At 36.5% G+C, this 25,889-nt stretch overlaps 1 protein-coding gene across 1 annotated transcript in view; it reads right to left on the reverse strand.

Moving 5' to 3' along the window:
* The window catches only part of LOC107591177 (inactive tyrosine-protein kinase transmembrane receptor ROR1-like), a 127,538-nt gene that overhangs the window by 35,804 nt on the left and 65,845 nt on the right, over nucleotides 1-25,889 (reverse strand). Inside the window, exon 2 of the mRNA XM_016280249.1 lies at nucleotides 6,087-6,158. Within this exon, the coding sequence (XP_016135735.1) occupies nucleotides 6,087-6,158 (72 nt within the window). The remainder of the gene's footprint in view (nucleotides 1-6,086; nucleotides 6,159-25,889) is intronic.

Raw genomic sequence — 25,889 nt, forward strand, 5'->3', positions numbered from 1 at the left:
GCTCAATGCACCAAAATATTGAGTTAGCCTTAATGAAAACCCAGTCCAGAGCATTCAGAACCTCAGACTGGGCAGAAGGTTCACCTTCCAACAGGACAATGAACCTAAGCACACAGCAAGAGTGGCTTATAGACAACTCTGTGAATATCCTTGAGTGGCCCAGCCAGAGCATGAGCTTGAACCCAATCAAATAATTCTGGAGAAACTTGAAAATGTGCATTTGCTCCCATTCAACCTGACAGAGCTTGAGAGGTGAAGAGGTGAGGAGAAGAATGGCAGATAATTGCCAAATGATGATGATCAAAGCTTGTCGCATTAAACAAAAAAAGACTTGAGACTGTAAAGGTGCTTCAGCGAAATATTTAGTTAAGGGTATGAATACTTGCAATGTACTTATTTCAGTTTTTTTATTTTTAATAAATTTACGAAGTTGTGACAATTCTGTTTTTGCTTTGTCAGTATGGTGTATGGAGTATAGATTGATGTGGAAAAAATGTAATTTAAATCAGTTTAACATAAGGCAGCAACATAACAAAATGTGAAAAAGATGAATTGGGGATGAATACTTTCGCAAGGCACTGTATATGAGCATACGATGTGCAACAAACCTCTAAGCTGCCAGTTAGGAATTCTTTACATGATATTTAGCGGTCGCCACTAGGTGGTAAATCATTAGTTTGTCTCATCGGGGTGGATATCGCCAGAGGGGACGGCAAAACCTCTTGAAGCTTCTGGAAACTTCTGTCTCCAGAAAATCTGTCTTGCCAGGCCTACAGCTAACTTTGATTAAGGGGCCAGCAAAAACATGACAACCCCCAATATTTCATGAGTGGTGGGAGGGAAATAAAAGCGCTTGCAGTGAGCTCAGCAGATCTGACCCATTCTAGTCTGACTAAGGCCATAGAGGGGAACATATGAGGTAGCATCTATGGGAAAGTTACACAGATGGTATGCTGAAACAATTTGTGGTGAAGGACCTCAACCAGAATTGGGGTTAGAGTGGATATACAATGGTATGTGTGTGTGCTTGTGAAAACAATGTTATCTTATCAGTATTAGTAACGTGTGGTTTTAGCACAAATCCATTTATGTACGCTTGAATAGACACTGAAACATACAGTCCAAAAGACCAACATCCAAACCAAAGACTGGACTGAAAAATTGTGAAAAAATTTAAATAAAAAGTGTACACTAAGTGTACAAATTTCTATGAATACTAATGAGATCATCTTGGCAAAAACCAGACAGTCAAAGTTGTTACATACAAATAATTTAAACTTCTGTAGAGTTCCCTGGGACTTCCTGTGGAGTCATATGATCGGTTTGGCAGACATGCTCTGACAGGCTCTTGATGGCATCCTGACAAGCCCTACTGGTGCAGCCAAGAAGCAAAGAGTGAAAGTAAACTTTTCCTCTCACTCAGCGCGGATTTACTATGAGCATATCATACATACAGTCCAACATTCTGTCAATACTCATGATTAAAAAGAGTCTAATAGGCTAGGCCATTGTGCAGTGACTGTAATTACTACAACAAAATAAATAAATTACTAAAAACATATAAATAAATAATGCAGTGCAAAAATGGGGTTCAAAACGTAAAAATACAAAATTTTTTCATTAGAGAAAATGACTTAAAATGATAATAGACAAATATTTCAAGAAAGTTATAGTTATATTTAATGTTATACTTAGTCAATTAATATCCATAGTGAATTGTTTTTATATTGTACTGCTGTTTCTGAAACTTTACTTTAGTGTTAAAATGTAAAGCAGCATCTGTCTTAAAAAAAAAAAAAAAAAGTATATATATATATATATACATATATATGTATAGAGTATAGAGTCAATATATATATTGACTCTATACTTAATCTGAAATACATTAGTCCAGGGTTTTCAAACTGGAGTCTAAGACGTGTCCAAGGAAAATTTCAGACAAAAATAACAAAACCGGCCCAAAATGTTGTTATTAAAAATTATATTCTGTTAAATAATATATTCTGTTACACACAGACACACAGACACACACACACACACACACACACACACACACACACACTATTCTGCTTTCTAAAAAAACTGGTTCATGATCATGAGATTAACTGTTTTTTAACTGTTAATTGTTAATTTTGTTAATTAACTGACCCTAATTTTTTCAGCAAATTTGTATTTTTACAATAATAATTTAAAAAAGTAAAATTTGTTTTTACAATAATTTAGAACATTTTAATGTAATAATGATTTCATTTTACATGATTATGCACAACAATAATAATATTAGAGACAATTTTGCAAACAACATTTTTTTCTGTATAATATCAATATATTTCACACAAATTACCTTTAATAACACCTGCATTAAAGAGTGTTGAAAAGCAAGTCACTGCAAATTCACACCACAAAATATATTAATCATGCAGATTTTTGGGGCCTCAGTCATTTCTTAATGTCCCACTTGCAACATATGAAACCACAGTGAGATACCTGAGGTCTGGGTGACAAATGACTAATATACACACCATCCAATATTACTCCACTCCCTTTTCCCTTCCTTTCATCCTTCCTCTTGTCCATTCACACCTCCTTCCTTTTCTTTTCCCTCCGCTCTTTCTACCGCCTTCTTGCTCTCGTTCCAGACATGTCTGGTCTGAGGACAGCTGGAGGAAAATATACCTTCCTTCCCCTGACGGATCTTTCTTTATCCCACCATCTTAATTTCCTCCATCAGCTGTCTTACAGTGCAAAAATATACAAATATGTCTCTCCAAAAAAATGGAACCGAATGAAGAATACAACCACAGGGTGATCAGTTCTGACCCATAATGCTTCTGACTGACAAGTCTAATCTTTGGGGCATTCCTTCTAATGATGTAAGGATGCAGTGACTGGTTATGAACTTCAGCCAGAAGAAATCAACCACAAACAAACCCACACATACATGTAATGTATGTTGTTTATTTATCAATGTTCGGCAGATGATTTAAAGAAGTAATTTGACCATTTAAGATTAGCGGGATCAAGACAATGGCATCTTTTGTTGGCAGTGTGGATGTGTGTGAACAGTAGGCTCTTTGTTTACTGTGCTGATAGTTATTGGAGGGGAGTGTGAGGGAAATGGATGTCCAAGTCTATCATACCATTTCTGCTACATCACTTTCAAAGGAGCCACTGAGACAAATAGGAAGGAATGTACATATTCTTTCTTGGATGTTGAATCTGCATTAAATTAATGCAACAAAATGTAAAATTTTCTATCACTTAAAATGTAGTAGATACTTATTCAAAGCAGTAGATAACTAGACGCCATGGTGGTTGCCAAGGTGTAGCTATGTGGTTGCTATGGTGTTCTGTGTGGTATTTGTCATGTTGTTCTTCAGTTGCTATGATATTTTTACCTTTCAAAAAAAGGAATGTCTTAAAAACTATTACATCTAAATTAATACTGTAAAGCCTCTGTAAAACATAAATATTAGTCAGAAGAATACATTTTTTTTAAATGGAGCAGTTTGGTGAACCGTTTGTTGAAACTCTAAGAAAATGTTTTCATGTGTTTTGAAATAATAATGAATTTATAAAAGTTATTTTTTAATTTACTTTATAAAATATTTATGATTTCACCAAAAAATAAATAAATAAATAAATAAAATAAATGTACCTCAACCTGAAAGTGGACATTTTTAGAATTGGCATTTTTAGAATTGTACTAGCAGTTTTGAATAAGTCGATAATTTATGGATCTTACACACACAAAAAAATGGTTCTTCAGTGGTTATTTGGGGTCATACAAAGAACCCATTAAAGGGTTAGTTCACCCAAAAATGAAAATTCTGTCGTTAATTACTCACCCTCATGTCGTTCTAAACCCGTAAGACCTTCGTTCATCTTTGGAACACAAATTAATATATTTTTGATGAATTCCGAGAGCTCTCTGACCCTCCATAGACAGCAATGCAATTACCACGATCAAGGTCCAGAAACGTAGCAAGGATATCGCTAAAATAATCCATGTGACATCAGCGGTTCAACCGTAATTTTACGAAACTACAAGAATAATTTTTGTATGCAAAGAAAACAAAAAATAACGACTTTATTCAACAATTTGTCTCCTCCGCGTCACCCGGGTGCCATTTTGCAGAATATCCACTGAACATAAACAGCGTATGTTGTTCTGTGTCAGCTGCGTCACACGGATACGTTTTCTACATTTTTTACGTTTTGATTTGAACGAAAACAACGTATGAGGGTGAGTAATTAATGACAGAATTTTCATTTTTGGGTGAACTATCCCTTTTACGCCCATGTATAGTTCTTTAAAGGTTCTCTCTCTTAACTCTCTCTTAGTTTAGTTGGGTAAAGGATTACAAAACGTCATTAAAATACAGTGTATTTCCTGAAGATAATGTGGTTCTCAACCTTTTTGCCTCCAAGGCCCCCCTATAAGGAAATAGTCCAGGGGCCCCACACAAGACTTTTTTACCTCAGATAAGCATAAAAGTGATTCAAAACAGCTTTTGCCATTGTAGTAAATTCCCATTCACAGCAAAAATACGAGAGAGGAGTAACATATCTAAAATCTAAGGAGAAGAACGGGGTTCCTCTTATGGTTCTATATAGCACAATTTGACAAAGGTGCTTGCATAGCGTCTTTTAAAGATAAGTGAGATATGGATATTTTTATATTTAAAGATATAGCACTTAAAGTGGTTCCCCTATGATTACGAGCCAATGAACCACTTTTAGTGCTATTAAGCATCATTTTTTTGTAGAAGTGTAGAAATCCATGCATTAAATATTATACGGTGGGCTTTAAATAAAAAATTATCAAAACTGATTTAAGTGCTAATTGTGTGAAAAAGACCATCCCTCAGTACTAAGTTTCTAATAAAAGAGAAGTCATGAACAGCATGTTTGAGATAAAATATGAGACATATTATATTTGAAGAAAACTAAGAAAAATCAAGGTAAATATACCTAGAATATGATTGTAAAAATATGATTTTATTGAGTGTATTTGAGATACATAAAATGGTATTTTACTTCAAACATTTGCAATAAAAAAAAAAAAATCTATAATTGGAGATGTGATGAAAATGATAACGGCTTACAGAAAAAAAAACATGAGAATAATTACGAAATTCTCATTTGGTACATGCATACACACTAAATTGTTAGCAGAAATCAAACAAACTAGTGAGTGTGTCAAGTAAGTTTAAAAGAGTTTACTTTCTAGCTTACTTTCCCATATACAAAAAAAGATATATATCAAGCATGCAGAAAGAAATTACTGTGAGATCTTTTGTTTCTTTAAACCTTTTCTGTTTTCTGACTTAAAGCATAAGTCAACTGCTGGTCAAAAGGAAAAGCCTCAAAGTCAGAAGAAAGTTTGTGTGTTGACAGCTGTATTCAAACGCCAGGCAACAAATCTGACTGAGATTTAAATATTAATCCCAAAGCAATTAGGACAATTTGGAGAAATCACATAGCGGACATAATGACACCAATTCTCTTATTAGTTTAATTACTACTGAGTTTTGTTCAAGACAGGAAGAACACTTAAATTATATGACAGATATGAAAGAATGCTAGTAAAGGGGCTTGGAATGGAAAGAATGGAGCGGAGTGCTTATATTATGTATTTGTAGGTATTTGTGCATTGCATTCATGACAGAGAGAGAAAAAAGAATGAGAGAGTGAAATTAAATGGTGTTATTGTACGACAGCACTGTGAAATCTTATGGAAAATACATTCTTGCTGGAATTCTCCTGACTTTTGTTCCAACTTGCATTTAAAATGATAGCACAGACACAACAGATCTAGGTTTACTATGACCATGGAAAACCCCAAATTACCACGCACTGTCCCAGACTGAGGAATTAGGATGACTTAAGACACATAACAAGCCTCTTTCAAAATGCTGCCATCCTAGAGCTCACATGTTCCTGCTAGAAACGCTGTCTGCTTTGGCAATCAAAACTAACATTCATCTCCAGACAAAACATCCAGCAATCGCTGCCGATCTGTCACATTACTGTAGTCCTAATGGCATCCCTGAGTGGCCTAGCAGAGCTGGGCTAAAACTCACCTCTTTCAGCGCCACTGGACATGTTCCAACTGGAGGCGGCCACCACGTTTGGGTCTGAAGGAATCTCTGCCCCTGTTGATACAAAGCCAGAACAGAAAGTCAAAGAGAGGCACATTTCAGACTGTTGCGTTATCATGGTACAGAGAATGTAATATATGGCTATACCAAGGTACTTTAAAACATATACATGTATAATTGTATTTAAATTCATACAGCATATTTAAAATAAATAGGCTACTATGGTAATACCATATGTAAGAAAAAACATATATAACCTATATGGTTGCTAAGGTGTTCTGAGGGGTATTTATTGTATTGTTTTGCAGTTGCAATGATATTTTTACATTTCAAAAAATACATATCATGAAATAAAATATTAGTCTGAAAATTAAATTTTTTTGTAATGGAGCAGTTTATTGAACTGGTAGCCATGTAATAAGCAAGATAATGTACAGTGAGCCAATCATTATTGCAAAATAAACCTCTTCAGGATGATATAAGACCAGTCTGCCTTGCATAGGGGCCCTGTTCACACCGCTTATTTGGTCAAAATGTACATAATCCCCTATTTAATTGAGATTTTAAGACATGAAGTAGAGTTTTTAAGGTTAACTGACAAAACGTTTTACATTTACATTATGGATAGTAATCTGATAGTATCTATGGATAGATGCTCATTCAAAAAAAAAAAAAAAAAAAACCTTTTCAGTTCAGTATTTTGGTCTCAATTCACTTTTGTGAAAATTATACAACATACAGCAAGAATGTGAAATTAAAGAGACAGTCATGTTGCTATTAGCGCTCTGTGTGTGTTCAGGAGCGTGCAGGTAAAGCTGCCTCTAATATATGAAGATTACAGGCTTGTTACTGTACAAAGGACATTTTATTATAGTGTAGCAGCACAATATGGGCAAGTGTGGACAGGTTCAGAGTTAGTGATGCTCATCTTACAATGGCCCCCTTTGAGTCAGACCAGGGATATTTTCATCCTTTTACTACAGAACACAATAAACAATGGTCTGGGGCAGTACAGGAGTCCAAAAAGAGGTGCAAGCCTGCAAGGTGCTCCATGAATGTACAAAATTAGTTTATTTCTCTCCCTTCTTTATGTTCGTATGCTTAGCCAGAGATGGTATAAAAAGGAGAAAGACTAAATTAATGATTGAAAAATGAATGGGAGAAATCCCAACACACGGGTAGACATTTACAATCACCTTACTGTTAAAGACATGACCTGATCTAGTCTTACTCTGTCTAGAGCATATAAGCTTGACTAGTCTATGCAGATTTATGTGATTTTAGCTAAAGACTTTGATCAGCTGGTTTAGGTCTGTTTAATTAGGGTTGGACCTAAACTGTACCCTCCAGGAGCAGGTCTGAACTGCCCGATGTAAATATATGATAGCAATTTAGTCAGATTTTATAATGTATGTCAATAATTTGACACATTACTGTAAAAGTTTAGCCAACAGTTTTACTTTTCAACTTTATGTTTTAATAACTTTTGCTGTACTTTAAAGAAGTACACTTATTTGGACTAACATACAGTCAACAAAAATAAGTGTACTTCTTTAAAATACAGCAAAAGATTATTAAAACATAATGATCTAAAATTTACTTTAAAGTGTGCTAAGAGACAGTCAAAAAAGTGCACTCTCTTTAAGTGGCCTTTAATTAATATAAAATTATCAGGAGGTTTTAAAAAATGCACTTGTAAGATTAAGAGTATTTTTAAAGCAATACGATTAAGTGCACTTCTTTTTTTTCACAAGGGTACAAAATATCTGTCAATTACCAATATTGCTGCAAAGTGAAATGACTTGCTGTAAAAACAATGTGATTAGTTTTTCAATGATGGCTGCTGTGTAAACTGACTGACTTGCTTTAAACAGCCATTTGGTATGACTGATAGCATAATTTCAAGTAAACACTAAAACAGTGCACACTTTTTGTGGACATCTCGCTCTACCTAGTTCCATGAATGCCAAAAACAGAAAGGTGTGCTTCCATCCGGGGATGATCATTCAGAAATATTACACAAATAAAAATATATTCTGCTCTTTTACAGCCTCACTGGTCTCTCCACAATGCCTTTTCCAAAAAGTATAGGCTTACTTGGGGAAGGAAATCCCAGAATGCATAGTGAGAGGATTTGTTTTTTCAACAAAAACAAAAAAAATATATTTTCAACTAAATTAATTACATCTATATAAATAAACGTACATTTCATATAATACAAAACATAGCAATAACCAGTATAATTAAAAAAAAAAGTTCAGCATACTTTTAAAAATAATTATGCATAATTAAAAACATATTACTTTACCTGATATTTGCATGTTCTATTTAATTTTATGCTTATTAGTGTATAACGCAGTTAGATAAACAACATACTAATGTCAAACTTCGTCTGCTAAAGTTGCTTTCTGTGTAGAGCGTTCATAAACATTCACTTACGCTCTCTAGGTTTTATTTTAACAGAGCTCTAGTGGTGGTGTGAAATAAATACACAAGTCTCACAGCTAGAGAGTGAAAGCGTGGAGAAAGAGATAGACAAGCGTCAAAGTGTGAACACAGAGGTGTTATTACGTTAACTGGGTGTTAATTTAATGTTAAATATGCCTGGTGTTAGAAAACATGCCACTTTAATGAGCTGCTGATATACACACACACCTGTTAGTGCCAATGAACTGTCTTGTGTGACATGCATAATTAAAAACATATTACTTTACCTGATATTTGCATGTTCTATTTAATTTTATGCTTATTAGTGTATAACGCAGTTAGATAAACAACATACTAATGTCAAACTTCGTCTGCTAAAGTTGCTTTCTGTGTAGAGCGTTCATAAACATTCACTTACGCTCTCTAGGTTTTATTTTAACAGAGCTCTAGTGGTGGTGTGAAATAAATACACAAGTCTCACAGCTAGAGAGTGAAAGCGTGGAGAAAGAGATAGACAAGCGTCAAAGTGTGAACACAGAGGTGTTATTACGTTAACTGGGTGTTAATTTAATGTTAAATATGCCTGGTGTTAGAAAACATGCCACTTTAATGAGCTGCTGATATATACACACACACCTGTTAGTGCCAATGAACTGTCTTGTGTGACATAGTGTGCGCACACACATACACACACACACAAACCACCGCATGCTACCGTTGCTGGGGTAAAGACCAGCAGCTGCAGGGGCAGGTGGTTTAATGCCCCTTTCATGATGACATTGACTGCAAATGCAAATTACCCTAATTAGTGATGTATCTATGACAGCTCACTTCATCTGCTCATTACATTATGACCATTACTCATTATGGCATGACCTGTCACTTTCATCTGAGTCAAGTGTGGCCCCAAATTAGGATCATCTAAATATATTTTACAAGTGTCACATTACTGTAACATTTTATGGTATAATAGTATCACTTTTAACATGACAAACACTGTCACCACACACACACACACACACACTCCTAAAGCCACTTTTAGTAATGTATTTTCAATTAAGTACTCGTCTGCCACAATGACGCATTTAAATTATATTAAACTGGGGCCATTTTTTCAGCAAATATTTATATAAGCAATTATATTGTGATTTATGTGATTAGTTAATCAGTATATCCATTCAATTAATCTGGACATTGTTTTTTCCGAATGACAGCCCTACTTATGATACATTTCAACTAGTGCGACACAGGTCAGCTGAATATATCAAAACAGATGAAATGCAGTTTTACTGCAGTTAGTCCACATCTGCAAGCTATCCATCATTAGCTAATCATGAAATATTAGGCAAATTGCAGTGTAATTTGGAGATTACCTCTCTAATGTTGCCAAACAACAAAGGAAGCTTCTATTGGGAACATTTGTTAATTATGACCTTAAAGGAAAGCAGTACACCTGAAAAATCAAGCTAGAAGGCACAGGAAAGTCTCTGGTACAGTATTCACAATAAATATGCATCTGAAAGCACATAATGGTTGTAGGTTTCAGTCTGGTTTGTGTGGAATGTTCTTACTCTTCACTTATTGCACAAATATAATATAAACACAGATGAAGATCTTGATTTTCCCTATTCTTCACTATTTTACATATATAAGACTATTCTTAAAATATGTAAAAGAGAAATTAAATAAAAGGCAAAAAAATTACTCTCTCAGCACAGATAAAAAATCTTGCTTTTATCCAAGAATGCTCACAAGGAGAGATTTATTTTATTTTCATATTCAGAGCGGGGACCCAACCACTACTATAGTCATGTTGTACTATAATTACTCATCATATTTTCTGTCATTATGTTTTTGAAGAATGCAATAAACTGAGATGTATCCCAAGTACTGTATCCCATAAAATACCATCAAATAGCGGCAACAGACAGACAGACAGACAGATAGACAGATAGACAGATAGATAGATAGATAGATAGATAGATAGATAGATAGATAGATAGATAGATAGATAGATAGATAGATAGATAGATAGATAGATAGATAGATAGATACCGCTTCTTCTTTTTTTTGGCAGATCATTTCTAACCAAAGCAACAAAAAAGGCACTATTGACGTCAAGTAAAAGAAAGTTTTAACTCTAATAAATAATGAGGTAATAATTACTCTGTCACTATCTAATTGTAAGGTCCCCTTCAAGCAATTAAATAAAAACAGCTGGCTGAGTCTTTAGAGAGTTGCTGGATCTTCCTGGGTTCCAACAATTGCCTGTTGACCTTCATGAATTATTAGCATAATTACATCTGCACTTGGATGTGAATGGAAAATGTGAAGCTAGCTGGGCCAGAGACAATACAGCTTTTTAATGACAGGGATAATGTGAAGGAAAAGCCCATGCTGATGATTCCAACCATAAACTCTTGTGTTTGGAGGTGGGCGCTGAACCTGGCCAAAATGCTGAGGTTTGTCTTGGCTAAGTGTTTCCTTTACTGTCACAACCGTTTAGCAAGAGAGAGGGAGAAGATTAATGGTAGAGGAACATGGCTGTTTCACCTTCTTAGGTGTCACTTGATCCATATAAAAGGATCAACAAGACTCCACCTGAATAACTACACCTGAGTGCACTAAGGAACCATGCTACCCCCAAATCCTCCACCACCTACCCCACCGTCCTGTCTCAGGAAGCCGAGCTGTAACGTGATAACTCTGTTCAGGCTCCAGGGACCCAGATGGCCCGGTATAGACCAGGTGTAGACAAGCTGGAGACTGGGCAATGAACCAGGGTGAGCGCTGGCCATGGACACTGTAATACAAGGAACTTTCCCATTAGCACAACAAACACCAGAGCAGAACACAGCCTCTGATGCAGCTGAAAGGTAGTCTCTCCTGCGGTTAGCCCTTCTTAGCAAGACAACAGCCAGGCCCGGGGGGTGGCCCTCCTGGGAGCTAAAGGGAATGAGCTAACATTAGCCCCAGGGTGAAAGTACTTAGCTGGAAACAATGGACATCAGCTCTAAAGAGCATTTTTGTGAAATAGTCCTCATAAGAGATTTTTTGTTACAGCTAAATTTTGTTTACGTTTCTGGCAAAATTAGTACAATGAAGTGTAACATATAATATAACATACGTAATATGTGAAAAACAGTATAGCAAACAATACACCACAGTAGTATTGCGTACACAGCTTCATTAAGCCATCTTGAAAGAATTCAAACTTTTGTAAATTGTCCTTCATTTCATATGTAATACTTGGAATGTCTAGTGAATCATTTATGGAAAAACATTTTACATGATCTTTTTTACAAGTAATTTTTACGAGAGGGGTGATCCTTTATTTTATTTTTTTTCTGTCATGTTGGTGTTATATCTGATTATTTTCTATACCACTGTATTTGATATATTTATTAATGCGTCCTTCCTAAAGTACTAATTTCTTGGAAACAAAACAAAACTTACTGACCCCAAATTTTTGAACAGCAGTGTGTGTGTGTATGTAATACTGACCCTTTAACTATTTTTTTTATTTACGTAGCTTTTTTGTTACTAGCTTCATTTTCTAATGAGTTGCTTGGCTGCAGTTTAACTACTTTAAATTATTAGTAGCTTATAGCATTTTTCATGAGTAGCTTGTAGTGTAGCCAACTACTTTTTCAAGAGTAGCTTGGCTGTAATTGAACTACTCTAAATTATGAGTAGCTTGTAGCTTGGCAAGCTACAGTTTCAAAGCTGCTTCCCCAGCGCAGGCTAATGTGTTGCTGAAACAGCAGTGCAGCACGCAGGCTGATGGGTATCATATCAGGACATCCCATGCAATCAAGATCAACAGGGAGAGATTAGCATATTCCTGAAAGGACCCGAACCACTTCAAAGCCGATGCATCGTTTACCTACGGTCTAATTTCAGGGGCCCGGAGTGATGTTTGGTCAGACGTGCAACACGTCACAAACATGATATTGCTTTACCATTTAATGACCCGTGTACTCACACAACGCAATCTCTGGGCATATCGGGTCACTCTGAGATTTCACAGGAGCATTTCGGAATGTGCTCGTCTGGTTACCACCTACTGTAGAAGTCATTTGTTTTCCGCTGACAGCCAGGAGAAAGCAATCTCCCGGTGCCAGACTGACAACATGCTGAAATCATCCACTTGCGTGGAACAGGCTCCACTTGCATTATCAGAATCTGGACACAAGCACGATCTCAGGTGAAGAGGGAAAGACACATACCGTGTGATTGGTAACAGCACCGCAAGAGCCTGTCAGTATTCCAAAGGTCCCATATGAAACTCACACAGATTTTCACTAAAGCAACTCAGAAAACTCAGCCTGAGGAGCGTTTGGGACGGATAAGAACCAGAGATGCCCCGGTTAATGTGGGACAATTTAGAATGTCATTACAGATTAAACATCACGGGAGGCCCGGGGTTTGATCCAAATCCTTGTGATCAGAATTTCCAAACGCTTTCCTCAGTCTTTCCCTAAGCTTGATAGAAATAGGGAGAGTGTAATGAACAAATCAAGCCAGTTGGATGTAAGTCGTGGAACATCTTAAACCGTTTAAAAGCAATGATTGTCTTCTGCCTAAGGGATGATTGCAGAAAACAACACTGACAAGAGAAAGTGTTTGAGGACTACCAGTGATGCTACAGAGCTGTCCATCATCCAAGCTCATCACATACAGGACTCAAGCCACCATGCTGCACCTGGTGCTACTCAGCTACTCCATACTGAACTCTAGACCCTTAAACTGCTTACTGATGAGAGTTTATATTAAGATATTATCTATAAGCATTCACATTTAAAATATCTACTTTTATATGGTGGGATATTTGCAATTTATACTGTAGGAAGCTTCCATAAACAATTAGTAGGTAACTTTTGAATGGACATCAATGGAGAAAATAGCTTTTTGCCACCAGAATGTTTTATTGCTATGCTAAGCTAGCAGGCTAAGATATTAGTTTGCCAAATGAAACAAACAAAGGGAAAATGTATGTCAATAACATAACAAAAAAGAAAAAAATCATAAACATTTTCATGATTAAGAAGAAATACACCTTTAAGAGATTTTCTAACATTTCTAATCAGGCACTGAAAAAAGTACCCATAAAAAGCTCCCTCGGCTGAAAGAGAAGGGCTACACATTTTAAATGTGCATATGTGCTTAAAAAAACTATTTACAACAAAAAAGCACACAGATGGCCTCAAAGCTAGCAGATATGGACTACAAGCCACAACATTGCAATTTTCCTTAAAAAAAGGCCCCCCAAAAGCCATCATCAAGACCACAAATCTGACCTCAAAAGAGGTGTAATACCCAAAATATGAGAATTATAGAGGAGATAATCCGTTTACTTGGCCAAGAAAACCCACAATCTAATAAAAATCAATTGCTTGGGTCTACTTCTTTAGCATACAGGTGTTTCTATGTGCTTGTAACTTCTTTTCCAAAGGGTTACTTCCTCGCCTTTATGCAAAAGTTAATCTCCCTGATTTATGGTAAATCTTGTAGCTGGGAAATGGGATACAAGCACGACAGAAAAGTCATGGGCGATGTGTTACGCTATCAGCACCAGACACTATTTGCGTGGAAACATAGGAATGTGTCTGCAGAAGCTGTTAGTTCCCAGAACTGCTGCATTGATACATATCCATAAAAACACTACTGGGAAACTAATCACATAAAACACTCGGACATTGATCAATACAAGCCGTTTGTCTTTAAACGTGATCCATTGATGGCCGCACGGCACTATTCACAAGTCTACCCAGACAGAATGGAAAACATCTGTGGGCTCTCTCATATACTATGTCTTTGTCACCTGACCCAATGGTGTGACAGTCACGGCAAGATGAACCAGATTACGAGCCAGAACCATCTATGTTTCCAGTAAAACTTATAGCCATTTATTATTTCTCTTTTCTTCCAGCCCAGTCTTCCTCTTGTTGCTTAGCCAGCTTTGGAGAAAGTGCCAGTGGGATGTCTACAGCTTTGGCTGCCTCCAGCTTTCTCTTCTGTCAATCATATGGATGGTCTCTTGATAGCACAGCCCTCAAGGGTTAGAGAAATAAGCTGCAGAATTCCAGAGAACCTTTAGCTGACATAATGAGGAAGACAGTATACACACAAGAGACGGAATGAGAGAGGAAAAGCAAGTGAAAGGGATGGTGACAAAGACAGATAGAGAGAATTGAAGTCAGTTGGACAAACTTTAGCCAAAAACCAAAGGATATTCCATCTGGTGCAAGTAAAAAAAACTAAAAGGTGCAAGTAAACCCCCCCCCAAGGGAGTCTTTCGGGGAACTTTTAAGAAGACTTTGATTGATTCACTAAATTAAAAAATAACATTATTTCTGCTGTTATATGAGATGTCCTGCTGAGTATTATTCCTCTGGAAAACCACAAAGACTTTCATAAGAAGACAACACATGGAGAAGCATGCATAAACTGTCAAGTAAAGGAATCGAAGAAAAGTTGATGAAATAATCTGTACAACTGTAAAACCAGTGGATGAATCTCTAGGGGAAAGTTTAGACTTTAAATGAGAAAATATATTCAGAAATACTGTAACAATACAGAAACACAGAAAAAGGTGAATTCACTAAACAGTTGGGGTGCATTGCGTGGAGCATTTTCATCCTAAATGTCTTAGGGGCCATTCACACAGAATGCATTTGAAATGGAAAAAAAGATGCAAGGTCTAGAGACATTGAAGTTTTTTAACTTAAGCGTAGCATTTTTAGAATCCTGTGTCATGCACGAGATCCTGCAAAAGACGAGCACAACGGTCAAACATGCCTGTCTAGAGCATGTTTACATAGTCGAATGCAAAATTGTGTTCTGTGTGAAGAGCCCCTTACTCACTCTGCTACTCACTAACCATCTGCAATTCAGTTTAACCAGGTAGGTAGCACTGCAGAGCTGCAGAAAAATGAGAATTCTGTCATCGAACTGTAAAACCAGTGGATGAATCTCTAGGGGAAAGTTTAGACTTTAAATGAGAAAATATATTCAGAAATACTGTAACAATACAGAAACACAGAAAAAGGTGAATTCACTAAACAGTTGGGGTGCATTGCGTGGAGCATTTTCATCCTAAATGTCTTAGGGGCCATTCACACAGAATGCATTTGAAATGGAAAAAAAGATGCAAGGTCTAGAGACATTGAAGTTTTTTAACTTAAGCGTAGCATTTTTAGAATCCTGTGTCATGCACGAGATCCTGCAAAAGACGAGCACAACGGTCAAACATGCCTGTCTAGAGCATGTTTACATAGTCAAATGCAAAATTGTGTTCTGTGTGAAGAGCCCCTTACTCACTCTGCTACTCACTAACCATCTGCAATTCAGTTTAACCAGGTAGGTAGCACTGCAGAGCTGCAGAAAAATGAGAATTCTGTCATCATTAACTCACAATTGTTGTTCCAAACATGTATGACGTTCTGCAGAGCAGAAATGGGGGTATTTTGAAGAACGCTGAGGTCTAATCATCGACCTTTACTACAGTATATAGCAGGGTTCCTCAAATCTTGCCATGGAGGGCCAATGCGCTACAGAGTTTAGCTCCAACCCTACTCAAACTCCCCTAACTGTGATTTTCTAATGATCCTGAAGACATTGATTAGTATGCTCAGGTGTGTTTGATTAAGGTTAGAGCTAAACTGTGCAGGAAAGTGGATACCGTGGGCCAGATTTGAGGATACCTGGTATATAGTATACAAAATATAGAGACATTTCAATAGAATAAATTAACTCATACAGGTTTGGGACATAATGAGAGTGAGTAAATGATAACAATTTTAATTTTTGCATAAACTATCAATGAACATGCTTCCTGAAAAAAAAAACTTTTTGAATATCTCTATAAAACAATTCTCACCTTAAACTGTTTCTCACCTTTTATTTGTAGGGGCCTTTCATTTTGAATTGTATCAACTGATTTTTTAACTGTATCAACTGACATTTTATTAGCATATATTAACAAGAAGGATCACTAAATGAAAGCATACTGCTGCTTTGATATTATTTGCCAAAAGAGAGCAAAGTTGGTATTCCACACCCAAACGCCTATTTCATCAGAAATCAGAGTCAGAAAGAGACTATCATTTGAGGAGCAGACTCTTCCTCAGCAATTGGCTCCTAATGCTGAGGATTTGTCAGTGGGATTCCAGTCTTAATGAAACTTGCATCTCTGGTTATTTGAAGACAAGTAGATTGCCAGATGGAGACTCACATCTAGTCTGCACTTCAGTGGTTTTCAACAGAGAATAATCATAGGAAGAGTATTATACAGCACTAATTAGATTGTCTTTTTAAAAAATAAATCCATATTTTACATTTTTTTAATAATATAAAATTAATCAAATGTTAAAAAAATCTTTAACATCTATTTCAGAAGATGTCATGCTACATTTATCATTCTTTTAAAATTATATCAGCATGACTTTATCAGGGTAATGATAGATCACCAACTGATTACAACTCAGGATGTATGTAGCTGTTTGTCATATACAGCGGATAAATTAATTTCAGTTGGACATCACTTAATTTGCCTGTGTATTCATGGGGTGAACATGGCAGCACTGAAAGAAGAACAATGAGAGATGATGTGGGGGAAGCCTGGATCTGGTTAGACACTGGGCTCTAAACAACCAGAATGATGAGAGATGAGTCATGGGTGTGTGTATAAGCTTATGTACATGGTAAAAAAGGTTTTCATACTTTTGTTATATAATCTCTTTTTCCATCCATTTAAATGAGCACAATAACTTCTGTCATTTCAACTTTTAAAATGTTATAGGCTTTCAGTGAATTTTCAATATATGCCAATATATTTATATAAAAAAGAGTGCCATAAGGAAAGTCTTATGCACTTCAATATAAATAGGAAAAAAATAACAAAAGAAAACAAGATCATATTAAAGCACACAACAAAACTCAGACCAAATAGTAAAAAAAAATATATATATATATACGGACTAGCAGTAGAGAGAATATACTGCAGGACTCAACTCTGGGGCCAACCAGAGGAAGAGGAAACAAGAGGAAATTAGCACAAGATGGGTACAGAGAGTGAAGAGCAGGAGAAAAGTCCAGATGGAAGGAAATCCAATAGGACAGGAGCCATAGAAGACCTGCCTGCTCCCATCTTTGCTCATGGGCACTTAAGTCTGAAAGGTCTGGTCATGAAAGCTTTTGAGCGAATCACATGAATACAATAAATGCAAATGATGATTGGCCGATGGTACCACCAGAAAACACAAAGTCCAAACCCTTCACTAGTGACTATTCTGTGATATTATTGGCAGCAGACAGAAAAAAAGTGGCTTTTTAAGTGGCTTTTTAAGACCACCCAAAAAATGGTCCCTGGCAAACACTTGAACTTTCTACTGATCAAAGAATCCTGAAAAAATGCAGATCACGATTTCAACAAAACAGAACTTTTTACAACTGTGATAACATTAAGAAATGTTTCTAGAGCACCAAGAGAAAAGACGATGTAGAAGGAAAAAAGGCACCACAAAAAAGATCCATTTTGTATTACCTCATTTCCTGTCACAACTATCTGCGAGACGTCCTATCTTGCTGACATTCGGCAAAAAACCCTCAACATATTGCTCCTATTTCTGCCACTCCATCACCAGACACCAGACTGGAATAATTCAATTTGGCATTGTTTTAAATTGTTAATAATGTGCAGGTAACCAGGGGAGGCTTGGTCCAGTGCAGACAGGTCCGGAGAGCGAGGGGGTCTGGCCTTCATTAGCCATTTCATTCCCCCTCAGCACCTCCACCTCAGCTCAAGGTCTGGAACCATCCATTTACATCTGCATAATTGGGGACACATGCAGGTTCACATGTACTAAATCTATCCCGTCCTGACAGCTCTACCCCTTCAGGGTTTCTTGACAAAGCCTTGATATGATCAAATGCTACCTCTTCCAGTTCTACTGAGTCCGTCCCACAATAAAGCAACAACGCAGGATGAAATAAGCAGCCTAGGCCGTAGATGAAGCCAGCATCTGATAGCATATGGAAGATGTTTACACTAATATTGCTGTTCTGATGTTATCACATGCTTTCATGGATCATATGTTCCCGAGAGAGGGGCTCTAGAAGCAGGGACAGATTTGAATGGAAATAGATTAGATGGGGGGTCAATTTATGCATAAACACATATTGTCTACTTGGGCGATGTGTCTTTGAAGCAAAATTAATCTTGTGGAATGAGCACAAGCATTTTGGAGATACAACAAAGCATTTTTGGGCTGCTTTTAAAGTATGACTTCAATTACAGTTACATAGTTTGAGCGCATCCATGGGATTTTAAACAAAAGCATATCTACGGGATCATAACCAGACAGAATAACAAAACACAGCTAATGAAAGGGCAATGGACATAATAGTTTAGAGATGTTGTTGCAAACTGCGATCCCTTTGAAACAACATTATGAATTTCAGTAAATTTATCGATTTGACGACTACTGGATGAAAACAAAACTTGCACTGAATTGAGCTAGAGGATGACAGTATTGTTTTCTACAGAGGTGCTTTATAGCACAATTAAATGTGTTTCATAATTGATGAATTTTGGACATTGAAACTGTTATTAAACTGAATCGAATCAATATTGAACTGACTTGAGCTGAATAACTCACTATCACTCTCTGTAGAGCTGCTTAGACAGTAGCTGAATTCATAATTGATGCACTTTAGGCAATTTTTCAACTGAAATGAACCAACACTGAATTGACTGAATTGAACCGAATAATGACACTATTGTCTCTGCAGATCTGCTTTACAGCAGAATTAAAATTTGTCTCATATTTGAACAAGTTAGCATAATTGATTCTGTTATTTTCCTGTTTATTACTGTGAAGCAGCTTTGAAACAATCTGTATTTTATAAAGCACGATATGAACAAAGTTGACTTGACTTTCATCTTAAATTGTAAATTGTTACAGTTGTCACGGCCATTTAATTGCCCGAAAGCTATCAGAACGATCACATATGTACCTTTAAACGATTACCATTGAGATCACATGTTAAGATAACTTGAAAGGCTCATAAGGACGAAACCTGTGTTGAGACAATCTTATCGCTCCATAATACAGCCAAATAGCTCACATTTTAGCAAGGCCACACAGTCTATACGCCTTAAGTTGGCTTGTCTTTAACTGGAGACTGATAAAATATAGCAGCCTCATGTGGAACATGTACACAGCAGTTAGTATTTTAAGTAAATTGAACCAAAGTGCCCTTTCAGTGATATGATGAGTAATAATTTAACCCGTTCTGGCTCTTTCACATTACAGTTAGAGTTTCTCTGGCTCTCTGGGGGGAGTGGGGGTTGGTCCATTGGTCTGTAGACTGATGTGCAGCAATGCCTTTGATTCCGCACATCTGGAAAAGCTGCTCAGTGGTTTAAGGCCATCCACATACAGTCTTTGAAACGAGCAGCCACCGCTGACAGTCTACAGAGGCCACTGCTCCCATGACAGCAACCCCCACCAGCCCCTTTCCTTCTGGAAGACTGTTTAATCAAGTCTCATGCAAGTGGTAATAAAAGTTTTTGATTTTAGAGGGGGGTTGTGCATGTATTGGGTTAATGAGAAAGAGAGATTAGATTTTCTTGCCAAGGACCAACAAATATGATTGTGGGGGACCGTCTTCCTAAAACAAAGTCAGACATACCACAGTTTCATGTATATAGACTTATTCTTTAATATGTTTCATGCAAGAAAAATATTAAGTGTGGAAAAAAAGTGTGTTATAAAGACAAAAGTGTGTTATGAAGACTAAAAAATCAACTGCTTCCAAACTTTTCCACTACATTCTAATTTATTGAGATGCACCTGTATAATAAATTAATTTGCAAAAATCCCTAAGTCTTCAGAAAGCAGATTAAAGTAGTAATAAAAACAAAAACAATGCCATTATGTTAACATTGACAGCCCTAAAAACAGACTTAAAAAAAACAAAAAACAATAGTACTTTTCTGTGGAAAACCCTTGAAAACCCTTTTTCTGGCTGGTTGCTTGAATAGGTTGTTTCTTTCCTAATTATATTTATTATATAAATACTGTTAGTCACACCAGTATTTTGTTAAACTTCATAGACTTCACTAAAAGAAGAATGCACATCTAACAAATTGAGTGCAATAGAACAAGAGAGCAATAAGTGTGACTAATATATACATTTTTCTAATATATTTTCCATTTTAGTCTTTCAAATAGTCTTCCCCTATTTACAACAACATCAACTAAAGAGTGTGTTGCAGTCAGGGCCATAGTTTGTTCAGTGAGCCATTGTCTAATTTAAAAAAACAAATAAATAGAAAAGTGGAAAAAAACTGCAATTTTATGTTTTGCTTTCCTCCTGCCAGTTTCTAAAACATACCGAACCACGACTTCAAAACAAGGTACGTACTGAATTGTTTTCAGCAAGCCGCATGATTTGAGGTATCAACCATGTCCGTGCTAAAGTTAAAAATCCCTAAGTATAAGCAATACTAGCAGCTTTAGCAAGCACCATTAATTAACAAATGAAAATAAATGGACCGACACCAGACGTGGGATTAAGATAAGTGACAAAGAAATCGAGAGGAGAGCACAAACGTGGCAGAGGTAAATGGTGGATGGTGGTCTGTTATGCAATCAGTCTGTTCTCCTCCATGATGCATCAGCGTGGATTAGTCAGCTCACAGGAGCTCATAAATTAGCCTGGTGGAATGTGTACGTCTGATAGCCTCTTGCCTGAAGAAGCTCGGTCCTGCTCAAGCCATCACCGGCCTGTGGTTTCTCATCTTCTTTGATTCATCCACCCCTTTTCCTTTCTCTTTCACAGGTTTTGGTCTCTCTTTCTTTGTCGTTATGAAATCGTCAAATAGTTGCAGGAAGACGAAAGCAGAATGAAATACAATGCGGTTTCAATGGAGGTCTGCTCGACAGAATTGCAAAATATTTCAACCTGATGGCATTTCTAATGGGCTTATATCATACGCTCATTGATGCTAACTAATAAGCCGCATAAGGAGGATACATTCCGCTGTAATTGTAGCCCCAAAAGTGCACTAGAGCTGTCAGCTTAAAGACTAACAATGTGGTGGAGTTGAGTTAATATTCCCGGTGCATTACAAAGTATGGGATTACAATTGTTTTGCTTAAAACTAATCTAACATAGCATAGCCTCACCTCACGAAAAAAGAAACAAAGCCAATGTGAATAAGGTCAAACTAAACACAATTTTATGACAGAACAGGAACGCTAGTACGTCAGAGGTGTCTTACCTGGGCTAAGGAGAAGAAGAACTGGACTGTTGCCCAGTGGTCCAAAGTCCTCTTTTCAGATGAGAGCAAGTTTTGTATTTCATTTGGAAACCAAGGTCCTAGAGTCTGGAGGAAGGGTGGAGAAGCTCATAGCCCAAGTTGCTTGAAGTCCAGTGTTAAGTTTCCACAGTCTGTGATGATTTGGGGTGCAATGTCATCTGCTGGTGTTGGTCCATTGTGTTTTTTGAAAACCAAAGTCACTGCACCCGTTTACCAAGAAATTTTGGAGCACTTCATGCTTCCTTCTGCTGACCAGTTTTTTGAAGATGCTGATTTCATTTTCCAGCAGGATTTGGCACCTATTTACAACAACAACATCAACTAAAGAGTGTGTTGCAGTCAGGGCCATAGTTTGTTCAGTGAGCCATTGTCTAATTTAAAAAAACAAATAAATAGAAAAGTGGAAAAAAACTGCAATTTTATGTTTTGCTTTCCTCCTGCCAGTTTCTAAAACATACCGAACCACGACTTCAAAACAAGGTACGTACTGAATTGTTTTCAGCAAGCCGCATGATTTGAGGTATCAACCATGTCCGTGCTAAAGTTAAAAATCCCTAAGTATAAGCAATACTAGCAGCTTTAGCAAGCACCATTAATTAACAAATGAAAATAAATGGACCGACACCAGACGTGGGATTAAGATAAGTGACAAAGAAATCGAGAGGAGAGCACAAACGTGGCAGAGGTAAATGGTGGATGGTGGTCTGTTATGCAATCAGTCTGTTCTCCTCCATGATGCATCAGCGTGGATTAGTCAGCTCACAGGAGCTCATAAATTAGCCTGGTGGAATGTGTACGTCTGATAGCCTCTTGCCTGAAGAAGCTCGGTCCTGCTCAAGCCATCACCGGCCTGTGGTTTCTCATCTTCTTTGATTCATCCACCCCTTTTCCTTTCTCTTTCACAGGTTTTGGTCTCTCTTTCTTTGTCGTTATGAAATCGTCAAATAGTTTCAGGAAGACGAAAGCAGAATGAAATACAATGCGGTTTCAATGGAGGTCTGCTCGACAGAATTGCAAAATATTTCAACCTGATGGCATTTCTAATGGGCTTATATCATACGCTCATTGATGCTAACTAATAAGCCGCATAAGGAGGATACATTCCGCTGTAATTGTAGCCCCAAAAGTGCACTAGAGCTGTCAGCTTAAAGACTAACAATGTGGTGGAGTTGAGTTAATATTCCCGGTGCAATTGTTTTGCTTAAAACTAATCTAACATAGCATAGCCTCACCTCACGAAAAAAGAAACAAAGCCATTGTGAATAAGGTCAAACTAAACACAATTTTATGACAGAACAGGAACGCTAGTCATTCATCACTCCTTGAACCCTAAAATGGTCGCCTTGACCTCTCTTCTCCTGAGAGACAGCCAGGTCAAAGCAGGCAAAGGATGCCTGGTGACCCCCCTCGTGACTCCTGCTTGGTGGTGTGGGGTTCTGAGGAAGAGCAGACACGCTTATGAGTTTTACAGCAAGTCTACTCAGCTTTTTAGTGCAGTTTTGCTCATTTGTGTGAAAGAAGGAACAAAGCTACACTATCATTCAAAAGTAAAAAAAAAAACTTTTATTTGGCAAAGATGCATGAAATTCTATTTAAAGAATTCTTATTTGGGTCATATTCCAAGATGTAGACTAGAATCTGTGGTTCTGAAGTTCAGTAAATATCCACTCCGGTGCAGTGACTGACTGCCACACATACTCTTCAGAACATAAGATTCATCTGCGCTGGAGCCGTGCCGACTCACAACCCACGCAAGCTAGATAATTCCGCAGAGAACTGCAATTCCAGGTTTTCAAACAGAGATGGCGACAAAGAGGCAAACCTTACGGACTGCAGCTTTAAATTCTATTTAAAAAAATTACTTTGGAATTTCTGTTCATCCAAGAATCTTGAAAAAAAGCATCAGCTTTCAACATTGATAATAATAAGAAAATTCAGTTTGCCATCACAGATATAAATTATATTTTAAAATATATTAAAATAGAAAAAGTTTTAACTTGCAATAATATTTCCCAATATCTCTGTTTTAACAGATACCACACATTTGATCAAATAAATGCAGCCTTAGTAAGCATTAGAAAATTAACATAAAAAACCCTTACTGACCTCAAATTTTTAAATGGTAGTATAAGTTATAATGGTAACACTTTACGATAAGGTTCATTAGTTAAACATTAGTTAATGTATAAACTAACATGAACTAACCATGAGCAATACATTTGTTACTGTATTTACTAATCTTCACTAACGTTAGTTAATAAAAATACAGATGTTCATTGTTAGTTCATTTTAGTTCACAGTGCATTAACTAATGTTAACAAGATTTTAATGATGTGTTAGTAAATGTTGAAATTAACATTAACAAAGATTAATAAGTGCTGTATAAGTGCAGTTCATTATTAGTTCATGTTAACTAATGTAGTTAACTAATGAACCTTATTGTAAAGTGTTACCGTTATAATTAATTAATTGACGCACATTAATACACAATAGATAACAACAGAAATTTCTCAGCTGTCGTACAGGCTGTGTTGTGCCAAATAACTAAATGAACTAAATTATATGAACAATATGATAATATTTAGTAAATATTTTTGCAGAATATGATATGGGGAAGTGCATACATCATGTTTTAATAGATGACGACTCTCTGGTCTAGTATTAATGTGATGAGAGGTTACGAAGCGCTGCTGTGCCAATGAACTGTCAGCGCTCTGTGAATCTCATTGCATTCATTCTGCATGATCTCACCATAAACAAACTCCTGTGCCCAGGCTTTGATATGATAATAAGCCCATTTGAGAGAAGTGAATTAACAAACACAACTCCTATTCTAACCAATTACGTAAGACGCTTTTTAACTTCACAATTATTAAAGAGAATAATAAGTATAGAAGCAGAAAAATGTGGTATTATAGCAAAAGACTAAGTTACGAGGTCATGACCCTGAAAATGCCTTTGTTTATTAAAATTGAAGTGATTTCATTGTGTGTTCATGAAATGGTCTGTAATATAAAATACGCCTGGACCTATTCTCTCAGTTGTGACTCTTTAGTTTTATAGAAATATTAAAGCTCTGTTGAAGTATAAAGAGTATGTTATTTGAAATAAAACAGTGCAAAATTTTATATTACTTCCACATGTGCTTTGAGAGAAGCCTCAAAGCACCTAATCGAAATCTGAAAATAATTTACTTGTTTTTATCCCCCAAACACTGATTTTAGCTGTAATTTGAGAGAGAGAGAGAGAGAGAGAGAGAGAGATCCTCATTTTATTCATCATTCTATTTTAATTTATTCATCTATTTCAATCACGTTATCTTCTCCTCCAAATTGTCACATTTATGACCATCAGGCTTTGGAATATAAATCGCAGCACGTTTCAGATGAAAAAACGTGACTTCTATTTCTGAAAATATCACAGTTCGGAGATTTATAACGAGTAGTTCCCTGCATTATTACAGCAAAGCACGTAATTACAGTACTTCGCTGCAATGGAGCAGCTCTAATGTTATTAAATTAAAGATGATGTACCACAAAGCAAAAAAATTAACAGTGAAAATAACAAAAACTTGTCAAATAAATTTTAACCAAAGGATATACAGTCAAACCAAAAATTATTCAGAGACCAGATATAATTTTTGATATTTTTTTACTAGTGGGTGCAGGACACTATAGTTCATTTATGTAAGTGAGGCTAGCAAATTAAAATAAACTGTGACAAATCATACCCAAAAATTCTTCATACAGTGGACTACCAGTAAAATTTATACAAATTTGGGACCAAAAATTATTTAGACCGAGTCTGGGAAAAAAACATTGAAGTTCTGGTTTGCATGAAGCTGTGTGACAGCATGCCCAGGAGACTACAGGCTGTCATTAAGGCTAAGGGTTGCCCGACTAAGTATTGATAGTTGTGTAAATACTGTCATACTAACAGCTGTCTAATTTTTGGTTGATTGTAATCTATTACATACCTTTCTATCAAAGTTATCTGACATTATCAAGCTGAATTTGTTCTGACACAGT

The sequence above is a fragment of the Sinocyclocheilus grahami genome, unplaced genomic scaffold, assembly GCF_001515645.1.
Source record: "Sinocyclocheilus grahami isolate Dianchi unplaced genomic scaffold, SAMN03320097.WGS_v1.1 scaffold138.1, whole genome shotgun sequence".
Taxonomy (NCBI): domain Eukaryota; kingdom Metazoa; phylum Chordata; class Actinopteri; order Cypriniformes; family Cyprinidae; genus Sinocyclocheilus; species Sinocyclocheilus grahami.